The sequence below is a fragment of the Salvelinus namaycush genome, chromosome 31, assembly GCF_016432855.1.
Source record: "Salvelinus namaycush isolate Seneca chromosome 31, SaNama_1.0, whole genome shotgun sequence".
In the NCBI taxonomy this organism is placed as follows: Eukaryota; Metazoa; Chordata; class Actinopteri; order Salmoniformes; family Salmonidae; genus Salvelinus; species Salvelinus namaycush.
In genome coordinates this window covers 24,562,284-24,584,289 of record NC_052337.1, presented here as the reverse complement: position 1 = coordinate 24,584,289, position 22,006 = coordinate 24,562,284, and the positions used below count along the sequence as shown (strand labels likewise).

At 43.6% G+C, this 22,006-nt stretch overlaps 2 protein-coding genes and 1 pseudogene across 3 annotated transcripts; 1 reads left to right on the top strand and 2 right to left on the bottom strand.

The window, feature by feature from the left end:
* Positions 1–1,313: 1,313 nt before the first annotated feature.
* Positions 1,314–7,111, top strand: c7b (complement component 7b). 2 transcript variants are annotated; one of them, XM_038971237.1, is made up of 17 exons: positions 1,314–1,617; positions 1,703–1,764; positions 1,857–1,932; positions 2,042–2,210; positions 2,366–2,513; positions 2,722–2,860; positions 2,963–3,091; positions 3,205–3,448; positions 3,560–3,673; positions 3,889–4,055; positions 4,165–4,393; positions 4,576–4,747; positions 4,894–4,981; positions 5,100–5,232; positions 5,729–5,917; positions 6,052–6,148; positions 6,270–7,111. In XM_038971237.1, exons 1-17 carry the CDS (start codon positions 1,612–1,614, stop codon positions 6,571–6,573), a joined length of 2,466 nt encoding a protein of 821 aa, XP_038827165.1. In that variant the 5' UTR covers positions 1,314–1,611; the 3' UTR covers positions 6,574–7,111. The 2 variants fall into 2 exon arrangements, with proteins under 2 accessions (XP_038827165.1, XP_038827166.1); XM_038971238.1 differs by having other exon boundaries at positions 1,316–1,617; positions 2,042–2,183.
* Positions 6,276–14,999, bottom strand: LOC120025525 (annotated as a pseudogene).
* A 1,510-nt stretch (positions 15,000–16,509) lies between these two features.
* On the bottom strand, positions 16,510–20,667 carry LOC120026390 (regulator of G-protein signaling 7-binding protein B-like). Its single transcript, XM_038971240.1, has 6 exons — positions 19,554–20,667; positions 18,874–19,046; positions 18,005–18,135; positions 17,707–17,851; positions 17,415–17,485; positions 16,510–17,314 (listed from the first exon to the last, which is right to left on the bottom strand). The coding sequence occupies exons 1-6, from the start codon at positions 19,701–19,703 to the stop codon at positions 17,223–17,225; spliced, it is 762 nt and encodes a 253-aa protein (XP_038827168.1). The 5' UTR covers positions 19,704–20,667; the 3' UTR covers positions 16,510–17,222.
* Between the last annotated feature and the right edge of the window lie 1,339 nt (positions 20,668–22,006).

Here is a 22,006-nt window from a genome sequence, read left to right as displayed (position 1 = left end):
GAAGGGAATGGGAAGGATTATGGACCTAGTGGCCAGTGCATGAACCAAAGTGGTGGTGACCATGGAACATTCTGCTACGGTACACAAGTACCTATGGTACTTCATACACAATACTTTTTACCCTATACTAGTGTACCTAACCTAATACACTATATGGTAGTAGTGTACCCTATTCTAAATACTATATTAAAACCTTTCTCCCTCCACTCAACGGGGGGCAAACATAAAATCCTGGAGGGTTGTACTCTGCACTGTGTTAATAGGGTGATCACTGAAAAGGTGAGCTTTCTTTAACTTGACTTCTGCAGGCAGTGTCAATCCCCTCTTCCTGTATGCACTCTGTCACTCACTCTCTTTTCCTGTCACCCTCTGTCTCCCAGGCAGTTTTATGATGTTGAAAAGACCAGCGGCTTCAATCTTATAGAGATATGGGAGGGACTGAATCCTGATGACATCAGAGTATGCACTGGCACAGACTTTGCTGTCAGTTTGACTACCATGAAAAGCCTATCCTTCATCTCAGCTGATGAATCATTAAATAAGCATGCTGACTCATCCATACAAATAATATCAACACTGAATGTTCTGTGCTTCCATTATAATGCATGACGCATAACTCGTTGATCATTGTTTGTGTTTATCTTGTTTGTGTTTACACCACATCACTCTGGGAGAGAGGAATACATTAGTGAAAGAGAAATACTATATGTTTAAGATGGCCAGGGCCTGCAGGCTTGGTGAAGGTATTGACCAGTGACAGCAGAGAGGATAACAGGGAGTCAGTGGGCTACAATGTGCCCATGGCTTACAACAGATTCAGCCTGTTGAAGAATACACTGCACTGCAATGACTGGTCATTCAAAAGCTGTATATTTGATGTTATTAATGTCTGATTGTTTTTATTTTAAAATGACACCTCTAACTACCTCTAATAAGAATCTGTACTTGAGTTTTTCAGTAAAATGTGAAACTCAAAAGCTAAAAACATACAATTGTTTTTGTTCAGTATGGGATGATAACTCCCTGTCAGCTGCTGTATTGTGTCTGGTTGATGTCATACATTACATACACATTTGCTTGGGAGCAACTGGAGTAGAAAAACTCATATAATTTGGCTCTACTAACTTGGGTAAATACAGGCTTGTGACCTTTGCACCAGTTGTGTGGAGCAGAGAGACTCATCCTGGAACAACAATGATTGCGCAACTCCCTCCCAACTCAGAAACAAAGTCCCAGTGTGTTTGAACAAACACACTTTTATTTCATGATTGTACATGCAGTATTAGCTAATACCATCACAAAAACCTTGACACCACCAATACCTTTGCTACAAATGAATAAAAGCCCATGGCAAAATGGATAGAAATATACTGATTAGGTTTGTTGCTGGCACAGGGCTACAAGGCCCCCATTAATTACGCATCAAGCAAGGGAGGGGGAAATGGGTCCTTATTGTTGTCTGGCTGCGGGAAAGAACATGAGTGTTTCTCCAGTGTGGAATGTCCTGAACTCTGGGTGCTGTTGAGTAAGCTCTCTCTTCACTGGCTATATGAGCTGGGCTCACTGTGCTGGGCCAGAGGAAAAGACCTGTCTGTCTCTGTGGTGTGCGTTATGAAGGTAAGGAGTTCTCACTTATCCTCTCAACATGAATGATGATTACTATAACTCTATCTGACCATGTGAATGTCATTATTTCTCCTAGCTGAACTTGGATGTAACTCTGTCCTGTCTGACTCTGTTACTCTCCCTTCTCCCTCACATTTGGTATGTACTGAGAACCTGAATGTCTCATTCATGGTTGACATTTACCATTCAACGTAAAAGCTGAACATGATTGTCTCCATCCGTCCACTTAGCTGTGAGCGCCCTGTGAACTGCAGATGGGGACTTTATGGGGAATGGTCTGAATGCGATGGCTGCACAAAAACACAGGTACACACAGTCAATCACACGCACACACATAATTGCATGGACTTCAAGAAAATAAGGTATTTTTTAAAAACTTGCATGTATTAATATGATGTTTTCTGAATATTTACAGGTCCGCACACGGACTGTTGAGGTGTTTGCCCAGTATCAGGGCAGTCCATGCTCTGGGGAGGCTTCTCAGAGTCAAGAGTGTGTCCCCAAGAAAGGATGTCCCTTGGGCATAGGCTGTGGAGAAAGGTTCCGCTGTTCCGCAGGTTCTTTTTCAAATCCACATGAAACCAGTAAAAATAAGACATTTTTGTCTATTTGTGCACTGTGTACTGAATTAGTGTATTGTTTAGTATGTGTATTTTCATCTCATACAGGTGACCGATGTGTATGTATGTGCATATATGATTCATAAACGACAACAACAACATATGTATGTGTATCTTAGGACAGTGTGTGAGCCTCTCTCTGGTATGTAACGGAGACCAGGACTGTGAGGAGGGCGGGACAGACGAGAGACACTGTGATGCTGACAACAGCCACTATGTGTGTGACCTGGACAAGACTCCTCCCAACTCTGACCACACTGGCAAAGGGTAGGCACGCCCCCCTCTATCACTAACATCATATGACATGTGTAGTACAACACATCTTGCAAATTTGATGTGATGAGTTTTGCTTGTGTTTTTCTTAATGGTCACTTTGCATTGGCTATACTGTATTTCCCAACATGTTGATGTGATAATCCAGTGTTGAAGATGTGCAGATAGGTATCCGAGTTATGGTTTGTATTGTCCCCTGTAGGTATGATGTGCTGACAGGGAAGTTCAGGTCTGGTGTCATTAACACACTAAGCTTCGGAGGGCAGTGCAGGAAGGTTTTCAGTGGAGACCACAAGACCTTCTACAGATTGCCTCAGAGTATCCTCAGGTACACCTTCCAGGTGAGCTATACTATACTACATGGGACTGCAGGTTTGGTTTAGTAACAGGTAGTAACTTACTGGTGAAGTAATACAACTACAATCTGTGAGATCTCTTCCTAGGTGGTGGTTGAGAATGACTTCACCGATGAGGCCTATGAGAGCTCCTGGTCCTACATGAAGCACATCCAGGACAACGCCTTATGGGGACATGATCGCCGCACTTTTCACACAGAGCTCAACAAAGACAAGGTGACTCACTGAGACTATAGCTGGTTGATGACAATATAGCCCTGCGTGAGTATGAGAGTATGATGGTATATGATGGTTAGGTCTTATATGCGTGTGTCCCTCTCTTCTGCCAGTCTCACAGGCTGCTGATCATAAAGAATCAGGTGGAGCTAGCCCAGTTCCAGAACACCGTGCCCCAGTACGTCACTCTGGCTGAGGGCTTCTGGAAGGCGCTGTCCTCCCTCCCAACCACGTACAGTTACCCAGCCTACCGCTCCCTCCTGCAGACCTATGGCACCCACTACTTGTCAGAGGGGGCCCTGGGGGGCCAGTACCAGGCCCTGCTGGAGTTTGACAACGAGGCCCTCAAAGAGACCAGTGAGTAGGACCCCTTTCTCACCAGATAGAGACACATAACTGTTAAATATGGTATTCAATGCATTGAATACATTACACATTCTTTTTGATTTCCTCTTTCTCTGATTAAAGGCACAACAGATACAGAGTACCAACGGTGTGTTACGAAGAAGAAGCGCCGCTTGTTCAGGAAAAAGGTCAAAACCACATGTGAGAAACTGGTGGACTCTCTCAAGACCTCTAAAGGTAGGTCCTACAAGTTTCTATGTCACCCTTAGTAAACCTTATATACACGGTATGCACCACGAGTGCTACAGTGAATCAAAAACAACACAGTAGTAGAACATATCAACTAGTCTGAATTGTTAAGAATAGAAAGGTACTGAATTGAATAGGTCTGAATTGACAATAACAGATGCATTGTATGTAATCACCTCTGTCAACCATGATCCTGTCTGCAGAGTATAACAACAACAAGCTGCCTATTAAGACCAATGTCATCGGTGGAGACACATCCTTCATAGCTGGCCTGAGTGTCCTGGACCTGGAGAACCCTGAGGCCAATGGACAAATGTATGACAAGTGGGCCCGCTCTGTCAAGGACTTCCCTCAGGTCATCAACATGAAGGTAGCATAATCACATATATCTCATATAACTATAAACTTTTTAGTCAATTTATATCATATGTTTTGGGATGCCATCATGTTATACTGTATCGTGTCCATCCATATTGTAGCTGCGGCCTCTGTATGAGCTGGTGAAGGAGGTGCAGTGTGCCGGGCTGAGGAAGCTCCATCTGAAGAGAGCTACAGAGGAGTACCTGGCAGAGGAGCATCCCTGCCACTGCCGGCCCTGCCACAACAATGGGCAGCCCCTGCTGACTGGCACAGAGTGTAAATGTGTCTGTAGGCCTGGTACCTCGGGTCCTGCCTGTGAAAGTGGCACTGTTATAGGGGAGCAGCCAGGTAAAATAACCTAAATTGCTCACTTCCTGTACTGACTTGTCCACTGACACTGTATTGTTCCTACAGGCCCCTTGCCTCTGACACTGAGCCAGCAAGATTTCAGATCAATGTATGATGTTGTTGTACATTTATCCATAATGATTGACTTATAAATGTGATATTTTGTCTTTGTCTTTTATAAGGGGTGATCCATGGGAGCTGGAGCTGCTGGTCGTCATGGGGATCTTGTTCTCAAAGTCAAATGTCAAGGTCTAGGACCTGCACTAACCCTGCCCCCAGGCGAGGGGGCCTCCATTGTGTGGGGCTGCCCACAGAACATACTTCCTGTGAAGAGCCAGACCTACAACATTTACAGTGAGGAAACTTGACCTCTCACCAAATATGCTGTGTACAACAAGCACACCTTAGCACAGTAGCTACAGTTACAATAACCTCAGTAGACTTGACCAGTTGCCACATCTGCTTCAGAGTATGGGGGTTGACTGTGTGTTTGTCTGCAGGATGATGGAGCCTCAGTGTTTTGGTCTCTCTATAAGTCCACCGAAGGCATGTAGAGCCCCGCCAGCCCTGAGGAATGGCTTTGTCCTGGTAATGGTCACCTTTCCATTCCTGTTATCTATTGCAAAATTCAATAACCTTCAAGGAAGTGTGTGTGAATTTGTCTGCTGTTTGTTGTGAAAAAGCATCAATGTGTATTTGTATCTAGAGCCCCAGAGATGTATACCTTGTAGGCAGTAAGATTGAGTACTCCTGCATAGAGGGCCACTACATCACTGGAGAAACTGTGGCTGAGTGCACTGACAACAACAGCTGGATCAGAGGACCATTGGAGTGCAAGAGTAGGTACTCAAAGGGTTAACTTTTTAAGACACTGAGGTTGGATCTGACTCCCTCAAACCACAGAGTTTCTAAACTCAGAGGCGCAACATCGCAAGACTTCCTGGGAACGCTTGCGAAGCAGACCAGGCTGGAGTTTGGGGTTTGAGAAGTCAATGAGAGAAGTGAACAATTCTTCTTTAGATGTTAATTTTCTCAAAATATAAAGGCACAACCTAGATTTGAGACAAGGTCTTAAGTAGTTGAACATGTTATTACTCTGACTTCGTAAAAGTGACAAGCTGACCCATTTTCATTTTCATGCCGTTGATTTGAGAGACTGCACATGCACAGCTTGGCGCGAGACAACCGTTAGACCTAATTATGAGTTTCTACGCATGAGCTTAGCTAGCCAACGTCGCCATGACATTGCCAACAAGTTTGATCGGGGATTTCTATTGGAGAAGCAGTTTTAGCCTATCTTCATACTGTACTGTCTTTGCTCAAACTCTATTCTAGGTGCAACATGTGATGTTCCGTCCCTTGAGAATGATGTCACAGGCACGCCTTGGAAAGTGATCTATCAAATTGGGGACAGTGTGTCCCTGTCCTGTCCTGTGGGGATGATGAGAGAGGGCATGGCAGAGATCATCTGCAGCTCCAGTCTGCAGTGGTCTCCATCCCCAGACAGCATAAGGTGCAGAGAAGGTAAGAGATCCAGAGATTCAACTGCTACATGGGAATCAAGAAAGCAAATTCTTACCATCTTTGCTCTGAAATTAAATGAGGAGGCATCCCATTCCATTAAATATTAATTTTGAAGTGTTTATTCTGTGTGCCAGTGCCAAAGGGCCCCACCACTCCACTTGGCTTGAACTGCAAACTATGGGAAACACCAGGAAAGAGTCAGTGTGTGTGTAAGCTTCCATACCAATGCCAGTGAGTATTTCAACTGCAGTCTTTTCACATTTATTGACTTTTGACAGGGTAATACAACTAAGTATATACAACCCACTGGAAATAAACAAGATATTTTAATCTGATTATTTTTCTCTTCAAGGCCATCCCTGCAGTTATGTGCCACCCTCCACACAGGCAGAACAAGTAAATTGGGCATGTGTCAACTTGGTGCTCTGCAGTGTCTGGGGCGGAGCTTCAAGCTGGTGAAGGACAGTGATTGTGATTGGTCGGATCAGGGGCTCACTTCCTGCCAGGAGGAGTGCTTTGACACCTCTGTCCAGCTCTGTGTCAAACTACCAGACAGTGCTGTTGCTGTGACAATGTCAGAATGTGAGGTGGGGGCTCGGAGGTGCCAGGGGGAGCAGTTTGATGTGGTCAGCATCAAGGCCTGTTCTGCACTTTAAAGCATGATTCTTAATCCATAATTGTAATGTTGTTGTTTTTTACATAGAAGAGAGTAGTCCCTTATATTCTAATAAAGTGTGCATCAAGGTAGAGCTATCCATTTTCTACTCTACATGGTAATGGAGAGAACTATGCCACTAAGCTTTTGACTTCAGACAACTTTTTTGAACTTCCTTTATTGGTTGAAATTTGGCCATAGAATCAATGAACGAAAAACACGTATTTTCAATGTCTGTAAATGACACCTTGTCAACTTCTGTAAAATATGTATTTTATCTTTCATTCAGCACCTAAAATGCACCCGATTTCAATGTCTGGATAGTACGTATTTTCAATGTCCGGAAAATGCGTATTTTTGACGTCCGTATAAGATGTATTATAACCTTTCATTCAGTACTGGAAATGCACATTATGTCATGTCTGGAAAATATGTCTAAAAGATGACTGGGATTGTTGCAAGTTGTAAATAAAAGAGCATTAGACAAAAAAGGTTACATTTTTGTTAATTTCAATTAAACGCTACATTGTGACACAATAGAGTTGATTGCATTAAGTTACATTTTTTAACAACAAGTTAACAACAATCTAAATTTTAGCCAATTAAGTTGAACCAAGCTGCAACTGAAACGGGACAAAACGTGCTCCTTCTGAACGTTAGTCTTTACAGTTAAATGTAGTGTGTGCTCTATGCTATTATGGACAAAGAGAGAGTGATAGAATATGGGAAGAGGATGGGTACAGCAGAACCTGATTATGTGGACTCTTCACACAGGCCTTCATTGAGAATCTCAAACACCATCTTTCTACACTTAATGGCAGCCATGGAGCACAGGGTCATACTCTTGCTCTGGGTCTTCAGCAGCTTCACACAGAACATGTGTTCTCCCTCAGGACAGTCCTGGGGAACTTCACACAGACATTGTTTGGACTCTGAGTGCACAAAGACAAGGGTAAGAGCAACATGTATATGAAATTATTTTGCTATGTTGAAATTCTATCAACAAATTAATCTTTGACAAATAATTAATTGTATTGCATCTTAACTAGTTAAAACTATTTTCAGATAAGGTTATTTCAGCTGAACGTGGTCAAGTGCTATCTGACTCAGAGGGAATGTGTGGCCAGTCAGAGTTACCGGTGCAGCTCTTACACTCGTAACAGATGTCAGAGTTGCAGGGCTCCTGGACTGAGCTCTTGGCAGACATGGTGGCACTGAACTTGGCCCAGGCTGACCACATCCTTGTCACATGGACCCACATTCATGGAGAAGAGCTGGTCACCATGGCAACAACCCGGGTGGAAACCACAATAGGACATCATCATACTACTGCCAACTTCAACATTGAAGATGCAGAACTTGTTTTTGTATGCGCTGTAATACACACAACACACACAAAGGTGGAGCACACACAGACATGGAGACCATAGATCAATCCAAGTAGAGCTAACATTAAAAGGCACTTAACAACCCATTAATATTACATTATTCATGACTTCATGAAGATTGATAAATGAAAGTGCTCACATACAAGTCTCACGCCACGCAAATACATTTGGAACTATCATGCCTCTCCTCCCCCACATTGAGTGTTAGAAACAAACAACTTATCTGGACAGACACACAGACAGGACAAAAATCCAATTACGTCATTATGTAATTGAATCCTATTGTCAATCATGTGATCTTCACTTAATTGTCAATAAACTATATGACTTAAAAAGGACACCAACATCCTCTAATGTTTCTTCAAAGCCCCTTTGAGACAGTCTCCACCTATTTTGCAGTGCAGGTCATCGGGATGTGAAGGCTCCCAGGTTAGACTCTTGCCTAACCTGGGACATGACGGTCTGCACTGACTCGACTGCACTGTCAGTGCAGTCCAGTCCCACAGAGTGGCCCACTTTGCACTACTTTAAAATAATTGAGTTAAGAAAGCCTCTATACAAACATGGTTTCTTTTTTGCTTTCTTGAGTACGGCAGTGTAACGGATGTGAAATGGCTAGCTAGTTAGCGGGTACGCGCTAGTAGCGTTTCAATCAGTTACGTCACTTGCTCTGAAACCTATTAGTAGTGTTGCCCCTTGCTCTGCAAGGGCCGCGGCTGTTGTGGAGCGATGGGTAACGACGCTTCGTGGGTGTCAGTTGTTGATGTGTGCAGAGGGTCCCTGGTTCGCGCCCGGGGCGAGGGGACGTACTAAAGTTATACTGTTACATTGATGCTGTTGACCCGGATCACTGGTTGCTGCGGAAAAGGAGGAGGTTGAAAGGGGGGTGAGTGTAACGGATGTGAAATGGCTAGCTAGTTAGCGGGTACGCGCTAGTAGCGTTTCAATCAGTTACGTCACTTGCTCTGAAACCTATTAGTAGTGTTGCCCCTTGCTCTGCAAGGGCCGCGGCTTTTGTGGAGCGATGGGTAACGACGCTTCGTGGGTGTCAGTTGTTGATGTGTGCAGAGGGTCCCTGGTTCGCGCCCGTGTCGGGGCGAGGGGACGGTTTAAAGTTATACTGTTACAGCAGCTCCAAAATTCAGGTGTTTCAGCCTAGTTCATTGCTTTTTGTGGTGGTGGGGCAGCCAGTGGAAAATACGGAGCGTAGGGGTTGAAAATGTTCTCTAGTTGCGCCGTGATTGGCTCAGTGTTCTGTCACTCATGGGGACTCTACGTCACTGCCAAATCTAAGTGTAGAGCTCAAAAATTCAAGCCCCTTGGGTGCTGCCATAGAGTTACATTAGAAGTGCCCATCCAAGAAGGCTCAAGGTCATTGGCCACAGATAAAATTAAGTCAAATCACATTATATCTACAGTATCTTTAATTGGATTGATCATGTCAACATCATACTTTCAAAATATTAGCTAGCAGTCATCATAAATCAAGTCAACAATCTACTGGCAAATCCTTTTTAATCCTTGTCATATGAAGAGAAATAATGAAGAGAAATTACAGATAAAACGTATCGGTGCTCATCGGCCATTGGACATAAGCATTACACAACAAGTTGGAAATCTCAAATTCAACAATGAGTGGTTTGGAAGGAATCAGTGGCTAACTGCAAGCATTGCAAAGCAATCACTAGCCTGCTATTCAGTGGAGTGGCTGTGTTGTCCCAATTCTCGTTTTAAGGTTCTCTTTTACTATTTTAAAATGCTAAACATTCAACGTTGGTCATGCTGTAAATCCAGCATGATTTCTGCCGCAACCAAAACAACTGTTAACTCAGAACTAGGAAGTCTGACTTCAGTGAGTTCAAGACAACTCAGGAAAAAACTAGCTACAACTGGGAAAATAAGTTTTAAACGGTCACCCAACTCAGAATTGTCAATCGGGAACTTGAGCCTCTTTCTAGAACTACGACCTGAAGATCACTGACGTCATCATGATTCGACCCAGTTTTTTTTTCGGAGTTCCCAGTTGTCTTGAAAGCACCATAAATCCAGAGAAAGACAGACTTTGATGACAAAGTTTGAAGACAAAATTGTCTAAAGAAGAACAGTATTATTGCTTCTTTAATCAGGACAACAGTTTTCAGCTGTGCTAACATAATTGCAAAAGGGTTTTCTAATGATTAATTAGCCTTTTAAAATGATAAACTTGGATTAGCTAACACAACGTGACATTGGAACACAGGAGTGATGGTTGCTGATAATGGGCCTCTGTACGCCTATGTAGATATTCCATAAAAAATCTGTAGTTTCCAGCTACAATAGTCATTTACAACATTAACAATGTCTGCATTGTATTTCTGATCAATTTGATGTTATTTTAATGGACAAAAAAATTGCTTTTCTTTCAAAAACACAGACACTTCTAAGCAACCCCAAACTTTTGAACGGTAGTGTAGGTTTCGCGGAAAGAGATCAGGATGCCTTGAGAGGATTAGGTGATGAGTGGCTAATCTGCCCTTGCCTTCCGTTCTGCTAGCTACCGTTCAATCGCTGGAAAATAAATGGGACGAACTGAAAGCACAGATATCCTACCAATGGGACAATAAAAACTGTAATATCTTCTGTTTCACCGAGTCGTGGCTGAACAACAACATTAAACACATACAGCTGGCGGGTTATACACTCTATCGGCAGGACAGAACAGCAGCCTCTGGTAAGATGGGCGGGGGCCTATGCATTTTGGAAAAAATACCTGGTGCGCAATATATAAGGAAGTCTCAGGGTTTTGTTCGTCTGAGGTAGAGTATCTCATGATAAGCTGTAGACCACACTATCTACCTAACGAGTTTTCATCTGTATATTTGTGGCTGTATACATACCACCACAGACTGAAGCTGGCACTAAAACCGCACTGAATGAGCTGTATTCTGCCATAAGCAAACAGGAAAAAGCTAATCCAGAGGCGGAGCTCATAGTGGCCGGGGACTTTAATGCAGGGAAACTTAAACCAGTTGACCTAATTTCTATCAGCATATTAAATGTGCAACCAGAGGGAAAAAACTCTAAACCACCTTTACTCTTCCTCGCCCACCATTTGGCAAATCTGACCATAACTCCATCCTCCTGATTCCTGCTTAAAGCAAAAATTACTCTTTTTGTAAATCAGGTCTGTACATTTACTCCACTGAAGCTTACTGTACAAGAGAACACCCAGATATTTGTATTCCTATACAATCTCTATGTTCTGACCTCTGATAGATGTTGCAGAGGTAGGTGTTGTACGCTTCCTGAAGTCTATGCACATGTCTTTGGTCTTGTTGGTATTGAGGACCAAGTGTGATTCGTCACACCACTTTACAAAGTCATTTAGGACTGGGCCATGTTGTTCCTCATCATTATGCAACAGGCTGATCAAGACAGTGTCATCAGTGAACTTAATGAGGTGTCTGTCAGGATGTGAACTGGTACAACTATTAGTGTACAAGATGTACAGGAGTGTGGACTAAACACATCCCTGAGGAGAGCCTGTGTTGGTGGTGCGTATGTCCGACATGTGGGGACCTACTTTGACCCGCTGTGACCGCTGGCTCAGGATGTCCAACAGCCACAAAACCAGCCCCCCATCTAAGGAGAAGTCCCGAATGAGTCTCTGTGCCAGAATGTAAGGCTGGATTGTGTTGAAGGCAGAAGGAAAGTCAACAAACAAAACCTTGACATGGGATTTGGCACCCTCTAGATGTCTATAGACCATGTTGAGGAGAGTAAGAATGGCGTCATCAACTCCTTTGCTGGGCTGATAGGCAAACTGAAATGGGTGGAGGAGCTTCTGGGTGGCGCTGAGAGCATGACTTTTCACAATTTTCTCAAAGCATTTCATTACTAAGGATTATTGAGGTTTTTTTTTTGGTGCGTCAGGGGAGATGGATTCCAGTTTCTGTGACAGATTATAAATAATCTCTGATTTTGCTATTAGCTTTTGGTTGAATGTACCCAATGGTAACAAACAATTGGGGGAACTCACGGGGCAGATAGTAGGGTCGCGGTGACACAGAAAGCAGTTCAATGTCAGGGATACAGTCTATTTCTTACCAGGATTTACACCACTGGTCTCTGACAAGCAGGCAGAGACCAGTGGTTTCTCTGTGATGGTCAGATCACGGTCCGCTCTGACCAGAGTGAAGCCAGCCGGCTCCACTTCCCTGTCCGGGACTCTGTCATCCAGCCAAGTCTCAGTAAACTCCAGCAAACAAGCCTCCCGGTATCCGTGTTGGAAGCACAGATTCGCTGACAGCTCATCCGCTTTCCCACTCAGTTACTGGGCATTGATCAGCAAGGTGGTGGGTAAGGAAAGTTTGTTCTTTAATGTCTTAAGTCTTTGTCTGAAGTCTTTGACCCCGCATTTTCCAAGTTTGCATTTGGGTTTGTAATCCATTCGCAGACAATCAGGGATTAGATGGGGCATTGGGATATCCAGCACGTTTGTTTGAGTTGCATTGTAGTAGGAACTCACCTGTATTGGATTCCGCTGCCAGCAGCGTTTTCATAATTTAGTCCATTTGTAGCGGGTATGTACACGATCAACAAGATCAGTCCAACATCCCACCACTGTAAATCCATCGTTGACAAATGGCAGATAGCTTACAAAGTGTACAAATTAAAAACGTAAAAGAATGCCACACCAAACGTCACACACATTGGGGGATGCAACAGAGCCGCGCCCCTTGTAGAAGCACCTTTGGCAGGTAAACGTAAGTCATACATAAGTCATACATACACAAACAATGAAATAAGTGAATTAATTGTTTTCATATTTCATTATATTCCATGGAGCGAGTTCTGGCCTCATACTCCAATACAGCAGGGTTGTCTATGAGGGATTTGGCCCAGTTCCCATAAGTGGTGCAGTCAGGTGCAGACCCTTTTCTCTCCCAGGCCAGGGCTGCCGCCTCTCCGGTCCTGCCTCCGCACACAGTGAAGAAAGACTTTTCGAACTGCACAAACGAGCCTTACCAACAACAGTAAATGGTGAAATGCCAATTCTCCTCACAACCTTTGAGAGAGATACATAATGCAACCTAACAAGTAAAAAGTCAAGATGACTAGAGCAATGTTCAATTTGTGTGTACCGGTAATAAAAAATCATGTTTTTGAGTCATCGTACTGTCAGAGCATCTTACAACATTTGAACTTTGCGAGTATATTATGATGTTCATGCTCGACTCAGACCTGAGGCATCCTTTGATATGCTCTTCTGTTAAACCTATGAAAATCAAACAGACAAATAGACAATTCATGAATTTGTTACAAAACAAGGAAAACTGGTCTGGCAGGGGGTGTCATGCCTCCTTTTGACCACTAGGTTGTGCTCTTGTACCTTTGTTCTTGAGCTCCAGTCAGCTGTATAAAGTTATCTGGGATTTCCACCTGTGGAAGCAGAACCACAGCTAGACCTACGCCCAGACTGATCCCAGACCAGTTAAACATGGGGAAATATCCTGAGATGAGATCCCTATGTAGTAGTATTGTACCTTGATCTCAAAGCTCTCTACATTGGCTGGGACGCGGTAGTTAAGCCTGTAGCTGCTGCCTCTACTCTTGTTCAGGTTGCAGGTGTCACCCATGAACTTGTCATCCAGAACTGCACCCCTCATGTCCTCTGCCACAGCGTTGAACCTGAAACAGGACAGTAACACAAGCCAGCAGCATTGAACCTGAAGTTACTTTACTTTTCTTCAAATCACAGGACACGTTGAGTGTTTGAAGAAATATCAAGAAATTCAATGACTGATACATGAAGCAGTCCTTATCTGTTTTTATGCCACTGACTACGGCGAAACATCTACTGTGACATTGACCACTGCTCCAGACAATGTCTTATGCTGACATTTGACCTTTAATCTACCCGCTTCCTATGAGGTCAGCTCAGGGACCACTCTCTTCTCAACATGACACAAAATGTTGAATTCATCACAGTTCTTCTCATCTGAGTTGTCCCCACAGTCATTCTGTTTATTGCATGTTAGTTTGGATCTGATACTGCAACCTGTGACAAGGGGAAATATACACTACCGTTCAAAAGTTTGGGGTCACTTCGAGAATTTCCTTGTTTTTGAAAGAATAGCACATTTTTTGTCAATTAAAATAACATCAAATTGATCAGAAATGCAATGCAGACATTGTTAATGTTGTAAATGACTATGGTAGCTCTAAACAACAGATTTTGAATGGAATATCTACATCGGCGAACAGAGGCCCATTATCAGCAACCATCACTCCTGTGTTCCAATGTCACGTTGTGTTAACTAATCCAAGTTTATCGTTTTAAAAGACCAATTGATCTTTAGAAAACTCTTTTGCAATTATGTTAGCACAGCTGAAAACTGTTTTTCTGATTAAAGAAGCAATAAAACTGGCCTTGTTTAGACTAGTTGTGTATCTGGAGCATCAGCATCTGTGGGTTCGATTACAGGCTCAAAATGGCCAGAAAATACTTTCTTCTGAAACTCGTCAGTCTATTCTTGTTCTGAGAAATGAAGGCTATTCCATGCGAGAAATTGCCAAGAAACTGAAGATCTCGTACAGCGCTGTGTACCACTCCCTTCACAGAACAGAGCAAACTGGCTCTAACCAGAATAGAAAGAGGAGTGGAAGGCCCCGGTGCACAACTGAGCAAGAGGACAAGTACATTAGAGTGTCTAGTTTAAGAAACAGACACCTCACAAGTCCTCAACTGGCAGCATCATTAAATAGTAACCGCAAAACTCTGGGATGAGCAGACACACAATATTTTTTTAATTGCAGGCCCCTGAACCATAATCTTGATCTCATCTTAGTACTTCTTGAATATATAATATTCTTTATAATTGCTTTGTGCTTTTTAATGCAGATCTTTTATCACTCCGGGATGCTGGCCTTCTAGGAAGAGTTCCTTTGTCCAGTGTCTGTGTTCTTTTGCCCATCATAATCTTTTCTTTTTATTGGCCAGTCTGAAATATGGCTTTTCTTTGCAACTACCTGGAAGTCCAGCATCCTGGAGTCGCATCTTCACTGTTGACGTTTAGACTGGTGTTTTGCTGGTACTATTTAATGAAGCTGCCAGTTGAGGACTTGTGAGTCGTCTGTTTTTCAACCTAGACACTCTAATGTACTTGTCCTCTTGCTCAGTTGTGCACTGGGGCCTCCCAATCCTCTTTCTACAACATTGACAATGTCTACACTGTATTTCTGATCAATTTGATGTTATTTTAATGGACCAAAAAAATTGCTTTGCTTTCAAAAACAAGGACATTTCTAAGTGACCCCAAACTTTTGAACGGCAGTGTATGTCTATGGGTATGACTTCATATATCCCTCACAAATGATTGGTTATTTAACTTGTCTGTCAAAGAGGACACCCCCTTCCTGCATCAGCCACAAACCGAGCCTAATAGATAACACAAAAAAGACTGAAGACTCTAACACGGAACCCAAACCGGCTGTGAGCGTGCGCCATCATGCGCCATCGTGCATAAATGTATTTTGTCCCCCCACACCAAACGCGATCACGACACGCAGGTTAAAATATCAAAACAAACTCTGAACCAATTACATTAATTTGGGGACAGGTCGAAAAGCATTAAACATTTATGGCAATTTAGCTAGCTAGCTTGCACTTGCTAGCTAATTTGTCCTATTTAGATAGCTTGCTGTTGCTAGCTAATTTGTCCTGGGATATAAACATTGAGTTGTTATTTTACCTGAAATGCACAAGGTCCTCTACTCCGACAAGTAATCCACACATAAAATGGTCAACCGAATCATTTCTAGTCATCTCTCCTCCTTCCAGGCTATTTCTTCTCTGGACTTTATATTGCGATTGGCAACTTTCAGAAATTAGGTGCATTACCGCCACCGACCTCGTTCGTCTTTCAGTCACCCACGTGGGTATAACCAATGAGATGGCACGTGGGTACCTACTTCTATAAACCAATGAGGAGATGGGAGAGGCAGGACTTGCAGCGCGATCTGCGTCACAAATAGAACTGACTTCTATTTTAGCCCTTGGAAACGCAGACGCTCGTTGGCGCACGCGAGCAGTGTGGGTACAATAATTGAATAACCTAGATTTCTACATTTATTTTGCAACGCGAGCGGTGTAGTCAGCCTGTAAGCCATGACAACACAAAGTTCAAAGTTCCCAAGTCTTCCAAACCCTCCTTTCGCAACCTTCCATCCTGTCCCCTTACTGGAAGAAGTGTCTGGAAATTCCAGATTCCAGTAACATTAACCAGCTGTAAGTTGTCTCTACAACTCTGACCCCTGACACTCCCTTGAGTGTGGAAAGAGAGGGGTCATGGGTGGAACACTGAGTTCCTGTCACACTGATAAAATATAAAATGGTTTCATGTTGTGATTGATGAAGTTTATAGCTTTGCAAGTACCCATAACTACAAAGAATAGGTCCATTTGTCTCCTTCATTTGAAGTATACTTTAAGCGGACATCATGTGTGGGCTCTGAAACCAACAAGAAACAACAGATCAGAGCCTCTCTATAAACCAGACAAAAAAAGGATTATTTAAATACAAAAAGTTTATTCACATTATAAAATGGCCTATACATACTGTCAGCCGTAGAACAATCTATAGCACAACATCTATACACTACACATCTACCACAGTACAAATAGCAATATTCATGCTGTACACTTTCGGCCAAGACATCAAAATAAATCAATGCAAACGATTTAGACATCCAATCTTTAGATAATCAATAGTTAAATTATTCAAAGAAAGTTTCATACAAAACATTTACCACCATTTATATACTGTATTTACATTAAATGAGAAATGTTTTTGATATGGAGCATTGCAAAGCCCTTGTGATGGAAAAAGTAAGTTGGAGACAGATTTCCTTTTCATGGAAGACTGCAAAAGAAGCATTGCACAGTGAAGAAATATAATGACATTCTGAGGAAGATGTCTAAAGGCAAAGCTGTCTACCAACATACTGCATCTCTCATGGCATCAGTTTGGCACATCTGTTTGTGCTCGTCTATAGACCTAAGGGTCCTCCTTTTCTACAAAGAGAGACAGCTTGAATAATATAATAGCAAAATATGCATGTTTGTAACATTATATTTGAATAGCTTTTTCTACATATAATCATATTACAAAATAAAGACAGACTGATCAGAAAGTTCCTTCCCCAAATGGCAGTAATAACATGTAAGGTGTTGTGTAGGGTTGGTGTGCTGCCCTTGCTGCTGCCTGCAGGACCCGACTGACTCAGCCAGACACCAGGCAGCAGAACCCAGAGAAGCGCCTCTTCCTCTGCCTGACTAGTGGGTATTGAGTGAGATTCAGCAGACTGCTGTCATCTAGACAACACAGACAGAGGAGCCTGAGTACAGTGCAGTGCCTTCCATCTCGTGTATCTTTCATGATTTAACACACTCTTACAGTACAAATGCTACTTACCTTGGTTTTTTAGTGGTAAAGGCATGGTCTCCCTAAGTTTGCTGAGTAGGTTTCTCATCTCTCGCATGTCCCTGAGGAGACAGGGTGAATCATGGGTAAATCCATTTACTACCTCTACATGGTCACAGAGGAAGCCTACACACAAACTGAAACACGAACGTCTACTATAACTTGTAATGTCCAATCTGTTGATAATTCTATTAATGTATGGCTTAAACAGTACTATGTGGCCTGGGCTTTCTGTTGACCACGAGAGACCATGAGTGTGTAAGCATATTGCATTACACTATACCTCTCTATGTTTTCAATATCGGTGCACACTAGCCAGGACTCATGTTGGTAGTCCACAGGTGAGGAGGAGCGCTCCTCCAGGATGGGTACATCAGAACTCTCATCCATCTTGAAGTCCAGCCTGGGCTCCGGGTACGAATCCTTTCCTGGGATATGATCAACATATAATACTGGGTAACCTGTGATGCCATGTATTTCATATTGTAGCTACTTATTTCATTGTGTGTAGACATACTACTCTCTATCTTGACATTTATCTGAACTATCCTGCCCTCTGCTGGTTGAGATTGGTATTTCACCTTTCCTGTGGAGCTGCAGTACCCCCAATAGACACATGGACTTGAGCATCTCCGTGATGAACATCTCCAGGCAGCACTGCAACTGGATGAAGAGCCGGCAGATCTCTGGGTGGATCTCCCCATCCTCTGGCCTACAACACATACACATACAGTAGGAGAATGGACAGTTTCAAATCTTATCACTGGCTCCTATTCTAGCCCTTCGTGAATCCCCCTGGCTCTAAAGCAGGGGTGGGCAACTTTGGTGGGGACCACAAAAAATCTGAACTCATCATGGGGGGCCACAGTGGCTTAAGGGTCTACATATCCACATCCATACCCACACATGCACATAAGGGCCTAAGTAACATTTTTGTTGATCATGGGCCTACATAAGGGGGGCCGCAGGCGCTAATTGCCCATCCTTGCTCTAAAGGGATTGGAGGTGTGAGGGGTCTTTAATGGCTAAGCGAAGAGCAGATCATTTATGAGTAGATTACACTTAGCAACAAGGACAGCTCCAGCGGCAATTGAAGACATCAACATATCACGTCCAGTAACTGTATCATAGATTCCAAGTAGCCCACTGTACAGGCTTGGGGTACATTTTATTTGAATTCCAGTCAATTCAGGAAGTAGTCTACACTGAAATTCCAAATAAATTATCTTTAATGGGTTTTAGTAAAACGTGGAATTGGAATTTGGTTTACTTTCTGAATTGAAATGGAATTGAACCCAACCCTGCTACTGTATTTAATTATCCTGTCGAATAGCAGGGCTTGGATTGACACACTAGCACCGTGGACAGCCCCAGTGACGATTGAAGATGTCAACAGATCACATTCATTAAATTGTAGCCTATCCGTATATCGTAGACGCAGATTCCTTACCCAGACCCAGATATCACGGTGAGGTTCTGATGAGCAGCTTGGGCCATAGCGCATCCTTTGGTCCTGGTACGGTGCAGCACGGCCCGTAAAGAGGGACAATCGGCAGAAATCTCCCCAATAGAGATGACCTGTTCTCGGTACAGCGCCACTAGAGTGTTGAATTCTTGGACAGTCTGAGAAGCAACATGTACAAATATCCCCTTTCAGCAAGTCAATGCATAGCTCCATACGGTTTCAAGGGCCCAATATAGGCCTAAAGTTTAATAACACTATTGCACTATAAAGACACGCACACACATATATATATATATATATACATAGATATATACACACAACTACTAATTGTGGCACATTGGTGTAATATTGTAGTAGCTATCCTTGTGGCATGCCCTTCTGAGTGCAACATACATTATTTAGTCTATCGCACCTTAAAGCGTTAAGAAACCATTCAAGGACATTCTTAAATGAATTTCTCTATGGCTCCTGGACTCCCATCTACGACTTAGTTGGCAGATAAATGGTAAGAAAATGTCTCTGGTTAATTATATTTAGAATATCTAGCGTTGCGCATTTTAATTTGTTGTGGGTAAAATATATATAGGATACAGTGTCTGCTCTTATACTAGTACGGCAGAAATGACTCCATTGCTTTTACCAATGCACGATAGATCATATCTCACCATCCTACAGTCGCCTACGGCCCGCTGGGCTTTCCGCGCGCTCTCGGTGCTCTCCCGGCGCTCGGGGTCCCTCTGCGGTGGTTTGCCGAGCTGGAAAATGTTCGCTGCGGATCTGGGGCGGTTAATGCGCCCGTTCGGTGCAGAACACATGCATACAGTCACTGATAAAATCCCACGGACAGCCTATCTATAATATTCGTATGTTCAGCTTGCAGGACGACAGCAAGTAGTGTACGGCTTGCAGCTTCTTCTCTGCATCTCTCTCCTCAGCGGCGAAGCGAGTCACCTTCACCCAAGCAGAAGGCCAACTGCGGCTGAACGGTCTTCTGTCGTGCCTTCACATGAGAAGCGAATTCACCGGGAGCTGGGCCAACCATTTGTCACTGCTCCGGCATCCCGTTAACTGTTGAGGCGTCGACGACTCCAAAGCAAGCGGGTCTGTCGCAGGAAAGTATTGAGAATAAACGCAAATATCTCCAAATATTATTCGTATCTGGCATGAGCAACAGCACATTCAAAGACCAGCAGGAATATGAATGCTCAAAGTAAATCTCATCAATTTACGCACATCGCAGCCTCCCCGACCAATGTGAGATACAGAAGAATACAGACATACAGGCTACTACTGTTGGCTGCAAGCAAACCCATGTATTATTGTCACCACAATTGCAAACCAATGAAAACTGTACATTTGACACATAACTTACCAGAGATTTGGCAATTTGTTCTGTAAAATGTATATAAGATGTCTATCATTGGTAATACACTGAATGACACACTGGTAAGACAAAATATTACAATGAGTCCCTGTAACACACAAAATTGCAACAGCACTAAAATACACTATATATACAAAAGTATGTGGACACCCTTTCAAATAAGTGGATTCGGCTATTTCACACACACCTGTTGCTGACAGGTGTATAAAATCGGTGTATAAAATCTCCATAGACAAACATCGGCAGCAGAATGGCCTTACTGAAGAGCTCAGAGTCTTTCAATGTAGCGCCTCATAGAGATGCCACCTTTCCAACAAGTCAGTTTGCCAAATTTCTGCCCTGCTAGAGCTGCCCCGGTCAAGTGCTGTTGTTGTGAAGTGGAAACATCTAGGAGCAACAAGGGCTCAGCCGTGAAGTGGTAGGCCACAGAAGCTCACAGAACGGGACCGCCGAGTGTTGAAGCGTGTAGCGCGTGTAACGGATGTGAAATGGCTAGCTAGTTAGCGGGTACGCGCTAATAGCGTTTCAATCAGTTATGTCACTTGCTCTGAAACCTAGAAGTAGTGTTTCCCCTTGCTCTGCAAGGGCCGCGGCCTTTGTGGAGTGATGGGTAACGATGCTTCGTGGGCGACCGTTATTGATGTGTGCAGAAGGTCCCTGGTTCGCGCCCGTGTCGGGGCGAGGGGACGTACTAAAGTTATACTGTTACATTGATGCTGTTGACCCGGATCACTGGTTGCTGCGGAAAAGGAGGAGGTTGAAAGGGGGGTGAGTGTAACGGATGTGAAATGGCTAGCTAGTTAGAGGGTACGCGCTAATAGCGTTTCAATCAGTTACGTCACTTGCGCTGAAACCTAGAAATAGTGTTTCCCCTTGCTCTGCAAGGGCCGCGGCCTTTGTGGAGCGATGGGTAACGATGCTTCGTGGGCGACCGTTGTTGATGTGTGCAGAGGGTCCCTGGTTCGCGCGAGGGGACGGTTTAAAGTTATACTGTTACACGCGTAAAAATAATCTGTCCTGGGTTGCAACACTCACTACCGAGTTCCAAACTGCCTCTGGAAGCAACTCCAGCAGAAAAACTGTTCATGAAATGTGTTTCCCTGGCTGAGCAGCCGCACACAAGCCTAAGATCACCATGCGCAATGCTAATCGTTGGCTGGAGTGGTGTAAAGTTCTCCACCATTGGACTCTGGAGCAGTGGAAACTCGTTCTCCGGAGTGATGAATCACACTTTACTGGCAGTCCCTCTGACAAATCTGGGTTTGGCAGATGCCAGGAGAACGCTACCTGCCCCAATGCATAGTGCCAACTGTAAAGTTTGGTGAAGCAATAATGGTCTGGGGATGGTTTTTATGGTTTGGGCTAGGCAACTTAGTTCCAGTGAAGGGAAATCTTAACACTGTAGCATACAATGATATTCTAGACAATTCTGTGCATCCAACTTAAGTCCCTTTCCTGTTTCAGCACGATAATGCCCCAGTGCACAAAGCGAGGCTCATACAGAAATGGTTTGTCAAGATAGGTGTGGAAGAACTTGACTGGCCTGCACAGAGCCCTGACCTCTACCCCATAGAACACCTTTGGGATGAATTGGAACGCCGACTGCGAGCCATGCCTAATCGCCCAACATCAGTGCCCGACCTCAGTAACGCCCTTGACCCAACAGCAATGTTCCAACATCTAGAGGAAAGCCTTCCCAGAAGAGTGGAAGCTGTTATAGCAGCAAGGGGGAAA